Source organism: Budorcas taxicolor, chromosome 15, assembly GCF_023091745.1.
Source record: "Budorcas taxicolor isolate Tak-1 chromosome 15, Takin1.1, whole genome shotgun sequence".
Classification (NCBI taxonomy): domain Eukaryota; kingdom Metazoa; phylum Chordata; class Mammalia; order Artiodactyla; family Bovidae; genus Budorcas; species Budorcas taxicolor.
In genome coordinates, this window is record NC_068924.1 from 74,459,748 (window position 1) to 74,471,908 (window position 12,161).

The 12,161-nt window shown below is 43.6% G+C and overlaps 1 protein-coding gene across 5 annotated transcripts in view; it reads right to left on the bottom strand.

The window, feature by feature from the left end:
- AMBRA1 (autophagy and beclin 1 regulator 1) overlaps positions 1 to 12,161 on the bottom strand; it is a 163,831-nt gene that overhangs the window by 102,885 nt on the left and 48,785 nt on the right. For 3 of the 5 annotated variants that reach the window (XM_052652402.1, XM_052652403.1, XM_052652400.1), the window contains one exon: positions 1,110 to 1,196. The exons of the other annotated variants lie outside the window; for them this stretch is intronic. In XM_052652402.1, the coding sequence (XP_052508362.1) occupies positions 1,110 to 1,196 (87 nt within the window). The remainder of the gene's footprint in view (positions 1 to 1,109; positions 1,197 to 12,161) is intronic. 5 annotated transcript variants of the gene reach the window in all.

Below are 12,161 nucleotides of genomic sequence, written 5' to 3' on the forward strand. Positions count from 1 at the left end.
AACGCGACTGCAGAATGACTTCCTGGTCTCAGTCCCCGTCAGAGTCGTCCCCCCCCCCCCCCCCGCCGCCCCCCGTCTTAAAGTCATAAATCCCTGGCTCCCTGATCCTTGGATTGGCTACTTCTGGGGTACGGAAAAGGAAGTAATAGGATGATGGGGAATCTTTCCATTAGTGTCTTAGAAAGCGTGCTCAGAATCATGACGTAACTGTGGTAACAACGAGATCATTCAATATCCTTGAGATCGACTTGGTCTAAAGATTCCAATCTTGACTTGAAATTCTTGACCTACAGCAAAGCTCACTTAGCCTTTTCTGACCCACACTGTTACCTTCAACCCCACCATTATAAACTACCCTCATCTTTTGGCACAACTTCACAGTGTGTGTTCTGGAGTTGCTTAAAGAATGTGCAGGTTATCCCCCTTTAGGATCACTCACAGAATTATTAGGTCCAGCTGTGACATCCCCAAAGGGCTGCTCACCATAAATAGATATTATACATCAACTCAACACCCCATCCTTGCTCCTGAGTTACCAGTATAAAGGTGGGCCTTAAACTCCTGAGAACTTTTTCTTTAATCTCTTCAAGGTCTTTTCAAATGTCTGCTAGTTAGTGTAAGGCAAGCTCTTCACTAACATGCAGCTTATTCTACTCAGTTACCCTTTGTCAGCCATCTCTTTCTTCACGTAGTCTCCAAAAAGTCAACATCTGAATGACCTTGATTTCTGCCTTCTGATGTTCTAAATTCTCTCTCAAATGAGGATTTTTTGGTTTGTTTTTAACTCGTTAAGTGATTTCCCTATTAATAAAAACTGTCGTTTCCCTTTTGGCTGTCCATCTGAATGGTAATGGCAGAAAAGAAATATCCTAGGACTCTGCCAGGGAGCCCCAAAGGATGAAGGCTCAGTCATAACCCTCTGCCACCAGAGGCGCTGTTCACTTACCTGGAACACTTCCCCTTCACCTGAACCACCTGTCTCAAAACTGTAACTGAAGAGTCCAAGAGCACCAGGACCAGAGAGGCACAGGACGGGGCTTCCAGCAGCTCGGCAACCCCAAGGGCAGCCCCTCCCCCCCACCTGGTGCCATTGCTCACTTTAGCCTTACCTCGCTGGGTCTGGGTAAATTGGGTGCTCTCTGGATCCTGCTCCATCATAACGGGATAATGAAATGAGGGAAGACTCCAGCAGCCTCCTAGCAGAGATTAAAAAAATGGCAATAATCCCTGTCAATTACCAACTCAGAGGTCATTCATAAGGAAAAATGGGGGAGAGAGATAAATAACATCCCCCTTTGCGGCTAGCTGACACCTCTTGTCTGGGCTCGCATCCTTCCTACCAGCACTTAGAGGCGTAAGGATATGAAGCACTCCAGAGTGCCCACACTGGATATGACCACTGTATGATCCTGAATACTGCTCCTCTGTGAGAAATGAACAAATGCTTTAGAGACATGATCTTATTTTCATCTGCAGTACCTCCAGCAGACAAACAGGAGGTTGGGATCAACATGAGAGAGGAAAAAGAGGCAAACCTAGAGATTACCATGGAATGCCAACAGTTTACTTTGGCGTTCAGTTCCCCCATGTTATCCTTATCCACATCCCATTATCTTCTAGGCATTCTGCTCTGCCCACACCCTTCGTGTGAGTACCCTCTAGGGCTTTCTTGGTGGTTTAGTCACTAAGTCGTGTCCGACTCTGATCCCATGGATTCTAAGTCCTCCGGGCTCCTCTGTCAATGGAATTCTCCAGGCAAGAATACTGGACAGAGTTGCCATTTCCTTCTTAACAACTGATAAAAACAATCCTCAATTATATAATCTAGCCCAGCCATCAGTACAATGGTCCTATGTGTTAATTTACTGAGCATTTTTTTAGTGCCAGGCAATACTAAGCACTTCACATGTACTTCATTTAATCTCGCCGCAGCCTGGAAAGGTAAGCATTGCTACACAAAAAGGAGATCAGCGGGCCAGGGAGTTAGGCGCGCTGCATGGCAGCACACCACCGCTGCGTTGAGAGCACCGGACCCCTAGGGAAGGCCTGCCGACTCCAAATGCTGCAAATGACTATGCACACGAGTCCACTGCGAGTGCAAACTGGAGTGTGCATCCAGTATCACTGGCTCTTTCTATTTTTTAAAGGGATGCTAGAAATTTGGACTTTTGCACGAAGTCTCCTGTTAAGTTTTACTAAAACATTTTTCTTCCTTTCCGTATGGGAAGGGCCAGTGAAAACCCATCTGATGAACATGGCTCGGGGTCCCCCAGTTTGCCGTGTCTGCCTCCCAACTCCAGTGTGCCTTGGTGCCAATCAAGCTCCTGCCACGGAACACGTTTCCAAGGAAGAGGTCTCAGGAAGAAATGCACACTGCTCCCCTCCGGCAGCAACTTGCCTGGCTCTCCCAGGAGCGGGTCTCCGGCTCCCTGCCAGACTCTTATTTTTTTTAATTTTTAAAATTTTTATTTTTAGTTTATTTTGCTTTACAATACTGTATTGGTTTTGCCATACATTGACATGAATCAGCCATGGGTGTACGTGAGTTCCCAATCCTGAACCCCCTCCCACACTCTTCTTTAAAGCAGATCTGTAGGGTAAGGAGAACAGCTACCAATCTTTTCCAATTGAGTTAATTCAATTCACTGTTATTAAAACCAGCTGGCTTTAGGTAGAGTGGTGTGCAGTCCCTTTATCCCAGCGACTGGCTCACCGGAGTATTCTTCCTAACAGTCTGGGGAAGAGACAACAGCAGAGGCCTATCAGCCTGGCTTCCTACCCTTCCCACCCAGGACAGCCAAGTGTTATATCATGTTTTTGATCTACACAAGGCTTATCATCCCCATGCTTAAGACAAGTTAAAACAATCCCACCGCTTGAAGGGACAGAACACAGTGAAACCAATGAGGAAGAAAAGAAAGCAATACAACGCTTCTCTGTGGTCGAAACCTGAATCTTCAATGGTATCACTGTTTACAGCAGCAGACATTCTGTGTTTCATCAATTGTAAGACATGCTTCCCCCCCCCCCCCACATTTTAACCTGTCTGGAATAGGGATACATCTTATAATTGTGTGATACAGTTTAATTGGCAGGATTTTTTTTCTTTCATAGGTGCACATAAGGTAACAGCATGTCTTTGAATCTTGAAATATGGGATGTTTCTGAGAGGAGGGGATGGTGGGAGGCACACAGACTGGAAAAAGAAGTGGAATTTTGAGAAGTGTATCAATTTAGGCCATCATATAAGGTGGTGCTAGTGGTAAAGAACACCCCTGCCGAGGCAGGAGACACCAAAGACTCGGGTTCGATCCCTGGGTCAGGAAGATCCCCTAGGGGACGGCACAGCAACCCACTCCAGTATTCTTGCCTGGAGAATCCCATGGACAGAGGAGCCTGGTGGGCTACAGTCTATAGGGTCACAACGAGTTGGACACGACTAAAGCGACTTAGCATACACACATGTTCACTATTAATAAATTTGTGCTACAGCAATTAGGTGGGAGCTGAAGAACAGAAGTAAGATCTGGGAGCAGCTGACTGCCTCGGAACACCCAGAAGCTTGTTCTATCCCAATGGGTTCTGGACTGAGTCTTGAATATCACTGAGCCCTGTTGTGTTACCCTCCATAAGCAGAGGCCGTTTGACAAGGGGCATCATCCAGAGTAAACCAGTGTATATCCTTCTTTAAAATGACCCTGCCAAATCAGGAGGCCAATGCTACCCCCTACTCTGCCAAGGCACTGACAGCATCCAGAGAAATTAGATGAGTTTTTAGGCGTGCTGTAAAGGAGATTCTTGAGCCAGAAGAGCTTAGGTTAGGTCATTTCAATTTTACTATTTCTATTTTATAATCCCACAAACTCTACTCCACACCCTAAATTCCGATCTTAATTAGGAAGGCTTCTTAAAACAGAGTTACACCAGAATGTTAAGTTTTGTCTCTGGGGAGTCCCCGATGAGGTTCTTTCAGAAGATATACCCCCTATACCTACTTACTAGAACCTGTTGGCACCATTTGCTCCCAGGCAATACAGTGGACTGGCAAGTCATACATACATTGTATTTTAACTCTAATACACAAAATCAGGAGAGCCAATTACTATGAAGAGCACCCCCAAACATGTATCACTGATGAAACATTAAGCTCTCTACAGTTACAACACAAACACTATCTGAAGGATTAAAAAAGACTGTTACAATCGGTGTTGAATAAAGAAAGGACTAGAGTGACTAGACAAGTAAATACCACCAGCACTCCTAGGAAACTCAAAGAAAGATCTTTCTCTCCCACAGCTAGCTTCTTGCCAAGAGCCATCGAGGGGGAAACGACGCAAAAGAAAGGAACAGAACGGCAGCTGAGTGCCTTCTGCTCCGGCCGCTACAACTCTCACTTGACTTCATGGTTAATCAAGCAATTCAGTAATATGACACCAGGCAGGACTTAGCATGGCTCAGGCAAGTTGGTGGAAGTTTGAAGGTACCACTTCATCCTGACCTGTTAACTCCAGTTAGAGATGTTTTAAAGAGTCACTGAAGCTATGACAGAGGAAAAAACTTTTCTTTACAAGTCTGCCTAGTTCATTCTCTAAGCCAGTGCTGTTCAAGTGAGGTGCACCACGTGCTGTGCTATTCTGACCTACTGGAGAACAGGAAGAAAATATTAGAACATTTGATTTAAATGTATAACCATAATGTGTATCTCACACACACACATACACACAAGCACAAGTGCTCAAAAGCCTTTTAGTAACAGAAGTGTTCTTTTTAAGTCTAAAGGCCACTGTTGTATCAGACTACACACTACTTTAATAAAATTCAATATTTAACACAATAATCACAAACATAAAATATTAAAACTAAACAAATAAAAGCATAATCATATTCATATATAGATACAGCAAAAGAGAGAAAATACTACAGAAAATGTGGTAAAATGTTAACATACAGTGAATGTGAGTAAAGAGTATAACGGGAATTCTTTGCACTATTTTTGCAACTTTTCCACAAGTCTGAAATTATTTCAGAATTTAAAACATCAAATATACAAAATCTAAAAGTAAACCACTGAAAACTAAAGAGAAAACTACTCATTTGCAAAAGAATCACTCACTTCTTAAAAAGACTTTCTTCAAAATAGCAAATTGCCTCTAAAATGCAGGTTTGGCAAACTACAGGCACTCGGCCAGCTGCCTGCTTTTATAAATAAAGTTTTATCCAAACACAGCCATAACCATTCATTCAAATATTGTCTGTGACTGCTCTGGAGCTAGGAAGGCAGAGTTGAGTAGTCTAGATAGGGATAGGCCTATAATAAGCCTCTCATACATACTGCCTAGCCCTTTACAGGGAGAAGGCAATGGCAACCCACTCCAGTACTCTTGCCTGGAAAATCCCATGGATGGAGGAGCCTGGTAGGCTGTAGTCCATGGGGTCGCGAAGAGTCAGACACGACTGAGCGACTTCACTTTCACTTTTCACTTTCATGCATTGGAGAAGGAAATGGCAACCCACTCCAGTGTTCTTGCCTGGAGAATCCCAGGGACGGGGGAGCCTGGTGGGCTGCCATCTATGGGGTTGCACAGAGTTGGACACAACCGAAGAGACCTAGCAGCAGCAGCAGCCCTTTACAGAAAAAAAAAATCTGGCCATTCATGCTCTAAAGTAAAAGGTGGAGTCACTATGGAAAAGAACAGGAAAACTTAAAGTATTACACACTAGAGTTAAGTCATCAAAAATTAATATTATGCCCTACTAAAATCATGTCAACAGGAAGACAATTGAAGCTACAAAATTCCTAATATTTCATATGAATACAACTATTTCTTCCTGACTCAATTAATACCCTGAATCTGTACAAAGGTTCCGTAGATCAGCTGTATCCTTTGATGACTAAGAAAACAATAAAAAATAGTAGAAGAAAGCTCTGGAAAAGAACAAAGTTGTCAGGGTAGATGAGACGGGTCATCCAAAAGGAAAGAAACTTTCTTTCAAATTGACTAGATATTAGGATTGAGAAGCAGGAAGTCTGGGTAACGGTCTAGGCAGAATAAACAACCCAGGGAGAACTCTTCCTTAATAAACAACTATATCCTAAAGATATGCTCTTAAACTGGTTGTCAGATCACACAGAAAATCAACAAACTAAAGCCAACAATCATGTACAGACTTCTCCAACACTAGAAACAATCAACTGCTGACACTCTTATATACGGATAAGGACAGCTGCTGCTGCTGCTGAGTCGCTTCAGACTCTGCACGACCCCACAGCTGCTGAGTCGCTTCAGACTCTGCACGACCCCACAGACGGCAGCCCGCCAGGCTTCGCCTCCCTGGGATCCTCCAGGCAAGAATACTGGAGTGGTTCAGTGCATGAAAGTGGGTTCAGTGCATGAAAGTGAAAAGTGAAAGTGAAGTCCCTCCATCATGTCCGACTCTTAGCAACCCCATGGACTGCAGCCCACCAGGCTCCTCCGTCCATGGGCTTTTCCAGGCAAGAGTACTGGAGTGGGGTGCCATCACCTTCTCCACAACTGCTCCTAGGAGCTACTAATAGAATGCCACTGGTGCCCCACACCTAATGAGTAATTTCCCAGGCTGGCTCTGGTGTGTGTGTGACATCTGCTAGTCCAGTTCAGGGGAGCCAAGCTCAAAGGAATAACTCCCTTCTGCTTAGGGAATAAACTCCAAATTCCTCAGTGTGGCACTCAAAGCTGTGCAGTCCAATTTCTCATTCCTTCTGAACATACTATAAGCTCTGGTCCAGTGGTTTTCAAACTTTTTGGTCTCAGAGTTCCTTTAAAACTTAAAAAAATATATATTTTATTGGAGTAAAGTTGATCTCCAATGTTGTATAGTTTCAGGTAAACAGCAAAGTGAATCAGTTATACATATATCCACTTTTTCTGATTCTTAACCCATATAAGTCATTTCAGAGTACTGAGTCAAGTTCCCTGTGATACACAGTAGGGCCTTATTAGTTATCTATTTTATATACAGTTAACACTCTTAAAAATTATTGAGGACCCCAAAGAGCTTTTGCTTATATGGGTTTTATTTACCAATATATACTATATTTGAGATTAAAACTGAGAAAAATGGAATATACAAGCACAAACAGTGAGAAAGACAAAGAATATCTCAGCATTGTTATAAAGATAGTTTTGACTTCAGGGACCCCAGGCCACACTTTGAGAACTACTACTCTAGCTATACTAAACACACCCCTCACTATTTCACCCCTGTTTTTCGTTTGGCCATTCCTTCTTTCTGGAAAGTTCTTCCCCATCTCTGCCTATAAAAACCCTTCAAAGCTCAAATGTCTGACTCTTCTGGTGAGAAGCTCCCCCTCGCTTCCCTCATCCCCCATTGCGGTTGAACCCTCTCTTAAAAGGCCTGCCCCCTGTCACTTGGTACTGCAGTTCCTTACGTCTTCTTGTTTCTACCACTGGACTATAAGCTACATGAAAGCAAGTACTGGATCCAAGTCATCTTTTTATCCCCATTAAAACTCACATCCTAATGAACACACAAAAGGAAGCTAGTAAATATCTAAGGAGAGTAAATCAGCAAGACTAAGATTTGGAAAAATAAGCAAGAAGACATATCTGATCGCCTGTCACTGACCCCGTGCCTTTCAGACAAGGTTTCTGGATGTCCAAAACCTCACACAGAAGTTCCTTGAAGGAACTAGTTTCTCAGAAACTGCTGACATCAGTCTTCACCCCTCGGGTCACTTCAGCCACTCAGGTTAAAGTGCTGACATGTTTGTCCTGATAAACGCGGTGCAGCCTGGTCCCTGGGAGGCTTATTAAATCATAAAGTCAGAGGCTGGCTACTTGCCTGGGGAAACTACCACTGATGCTCCCAGACAGCTTATTGCCAGAGGAGAGCTCGCAGGGGAGAGAGGGCAGTGTTTTCGGGGCAGTGAAGGGGTGGGAGGCCAAAGAAACCTGGACACACCACTGCCTTCTCCACGTCTGCAAACTGCTCTGCAAGCCCCAGAGCTCTGCCTCAACGCATGACAAGCCCTTATTCTTAGTAAAAAATAATTGTGTGTTCTGAAACGACACCTCTATTATGATTTCCAAATTGACATCTCTGCTTTACAGCGGAGGCATCCAAGCCTCCCCATTTCACACAGTGGCAATTATCATTTAAGTTATCCAACGATAGGCACTCATCTGATCCCTGTAGGGCCCCCGAGTTCTAGGGGTGCGCTTACGGCACACGATGCGGCTGCCAGCAGGGCCCGCCAGGCGATTCCTGCCTCTGCTGTGGGGCAGACCAAGGCAAGGCGGCACTGCTAGAAGGCTAACCTTGGGGAGAAGACAGACACATGGCAGAAAGAGCGCACGGCGCCTGTTGTGCGGCTCAGCCTTATTTTACCACCATCAAGCATAAACAATTCACAGGGCTCAAAATAAAGGCTTTTTACCAGAAAAGCTTGAAAACATCTTTACAAAACATTAACATATTCCTCAATGTCTCTCTGCAGTGAGCAATAGATGGCAAAACATCAGAGCACAGGATAGTCATAGACACCAAGAGGAAAGAAGCTGGAAACAATTCATACGGGATGTGCAACTGTGTGTCTAGCTGCACAAAAGTCTTGCCTGAAAAGTCAGCTAGATCCCTCTGCAAACATCTGACCCTCTGCTGACCGTGAGGCCCTGAGGTATTTTCACTTTTAAATAAATTTCATTCTATACTGGAACATACTTGGTGGGTTATTTTTAATACATTTGTAAAAAGACTGGTTAGTGCTATACTTAGCTCCTGTGTGTCCTCAACACATCGCACTATAGGTACGAAGCTTCCATTTACAATAAAAACTCACTTTTGTCAGCATCTGAACTCAAAGGTCCAAGGTCATCTACATGGACATGTTTATGCTGTCCCCAATTCTTTCTTTGTGAGACTTGGGAGGTGGGCCCATGGATCCACATTTTTAGACTAGGAATTTAGATCAGAGGCTTTTCACCAAAGGATAAGTAGGATCGTATCAATGACAAGTTCCACAGCTGGTTCTGATACTCACGTGCACACATACTAACAAGCAGCAGCCACGATGTGCAAGTGTGGACGTTAATTAAGAGGTGGTGTACCCTACTTGACTGCTTCCCCCCCGAATCAAGAAGACATTTACAGAATTCAATAATCCTGGCATTCTCAGCTAATTTTATTCAGAATAATAGATAATTCAAAAAAAAAGTCTATCTCTAGACCTACTGATACTACAAAGGCTGCAGGATATAATCATTGACGGCTACAGGAACAGCAAACCTTGTACATTTCTTCTCAGATGACTTTTCACATTCACATTCCTGATCTGAAATTTTAAAAACCCTCGATGAGGGTCATTTGTTCCGCTGACCTGGGTATACTGCAAACACTATACTCTATAATATGAAGTAAAACCTTAGGGTCAACATCAGGATGGCAAAGGGAAGTTAGTAAATGAAGCCTAACAAGAGAGTGAGGAAAAAAGGACTGCACAACGGGCTGGGGCATTTATCAACCAGAGGCCGAGAGGCAGCCTTCCTGGCGCATGTCTGTTCAAGTAATGATGTTTCTGGAGTCTACAGAAATAGAAAAGAGGGCAGAGATTCCAGCTGGGCCCCCAAACAATCCACTGTTAGCCCTGAAGCTAACTTGAAGCTCAGAGTACAATCACTTTTCTTATACCCTGGGTTCACACTGAACTGCTTCTCTTAGTGACATTTGATTTTCACTGATTCGCCTCTGGGAGTAGTACACTACTTGCCCTTCCACCCTGATCCTGACTTCAGCAACCTTCCTGATTCCCTCTGGACTGAGCATTTGACTCCACTGGAATAATCTCTCTACCATTTCTCTGTCTAGACAACACGAAATTGGCATAAATGACACCTAAAGTACAATTAGGAGAAAAACTGCAATCTCCACTCTCCACCCCCGTTTTCCAAAAGAACTGCACACGCACATCAATCAGCTCTACCAAGAAGATTAACTCCATGGAGCCTGGAAGCCATTTTAATTCCCAACGTGCTAACCAGTATGCATCCCCCTCCCCTCCACTATAAGCAGAAGATGTAAATTGCCTTCTTTCCACTAGCACTAATGGTTATAATCTCAGAGATGTAAATGCCTGCAGAATCGATACCTGTGTAAAAAAGTCCTTACAAACACTTGATCCACCTGCATTATTTTAGTTAGCAGAATCAGACAAAAGCAAATAGACAAGGCGAAAAAAGAGAGAGGCAGGACTCAAGGGTATCAGAACCAGGCAGCATGATTATAACAATTATAAAAATAAGGCAGTTTGAAGCCACTGCAAGCTCTTTGTGAAATACAGTATCAAAAACCAGCCAACGTCAAAGGACAGAAAATCATGAAATACCTTATCAATCGTTTTCAGTGGGAGGGGGTGTCCCCCAGGGAACCTGTATCTAGAGACATTTTCAGAAGCTGAAACTGGATGGGGGGAGTACACTGGTATCTAGTGGGCAAAGGCAGGGTGCTGCACCCTAAGATGCAGGGACATTCCTCCCCAACTCCCCGACAAAGAATTATGCGGCCTGAAATGTTGATAGTGCTGCTTTTGAGAAATCCTGTGATATATCTTAATACTCTGAGATTAATGACGGGAAGCTCTGAATAACTAATATATGAGGCAAGTCAATGCTTTAGCTTTAGAAACAAATTGCAGTTTAACTCGTGATCTTGGGTCACTTATGAGCTGTGTGACCTCTGGCAAGTTCATTATCCTCAGCGTCCAAATTTAATGGGAAATGCCTATTTCACAAGGTTGTTTTGATTAAGTAAGAACATTAGTAGCCAGTACACAGCCTAATAAATAGTGGGGTTTTATTTTTCTTTCCCTGGATGACAATTTCCAAAAGTATCTGCAGGGAACACATGGTCAGGCAAGTCACTATTCCTAAAAAGTTGGTTTCCTAGAAAGACATGTGTTGAGGAAGGACCAGTTCTATAAAGGCATACACATGGGTATTTCTGCCCTAAGAATCACATAAGCCTGACCCAAATAAACCAACAAGAGCAGTCAGTCAACCAACCACCAATTTGGCTGTTGGTCCATCCAACCACTGATTCAAACCACAAATAATTGAGTGTTCTGTTACTGGGTGTACAGCAGTCTATAAAATGGCCATGGTCTCTGGAGTGGCTAGTATCTGAAGAGGGACCAGAGAGCAACACTTCTTGGCATTCTTGCCCCCACGTGGTCTCCTCTCACACTGAATGTAGACTAGCCTGTTATTTGCTTTAATCAAGAGAACGCAGAGAGTTCTGGGTCTAAGCCTTGAAGACAACTGATGGCTTCCCTTTCCTCCCTCGTGGAACTGTCACTTTTGGAAGCCCTAAGCTGCTACCTTAAAAGTCTGGCTACTCTGCTGGAGAGGCCACAAGGAAAGAGGAGTCCTTGAGAGGTCTGGCTGTTCTAAATGCGCTTCCAGTTGACTTGAGAGAGACCTCAAGCAAGACCAGCAGAACTTCCCAACGGACCTCCCTTCTACCCAAAGAACAATGAAAGATATAAAACTGCTATTTTAAGTCACTAGGTTTTTTTGTTTTTTTTTGTTATGCATCAGTAGATGAAGGAACTAGGTTCCGATCTTCTATAACTTTCAAGCTAGCTACAACAGCAGCATAAAAAGTGAGCTTACAAGCCTAAATTAATTGTATTGGTACTCAAGGGAACTTCAGCTACCAAAACAGACACTAAATAAGACATTTGGAAACAGACCTTAAACAATAAAACTCAGGGCAAACTTGCTCACTATGTACAAAGCATGAGGTCTTGGTTCTGGTCAAAAGAGTCAACGTCAAAAGAAAAACTTTCTGCTCTTTTCTACCTGTCCCAGTCAGGCTCTCCTTTCTGAACACACTTCTGCCCTGGATGGCTTGCTCTCAATACAGAAGGAGCCCTTAGAACTTGAGAAATTAAGGCTGTTTATACTCCCTCTCTTATCAAGAGGCAGAACCAGTTTCTTTTGCACGAATCATTATAATAGAGTGCAGGAAAAATGAAGATAATATTCCATTCCCCTGCTATGAACCAGACCACTTTCTGCATTACTGCACTTTCTAAAACAGAACCTCATTGTGTCTGCTGCAAGTGACTAATGGGAGTAACTAGCACCAGCGCTATCACAACACAT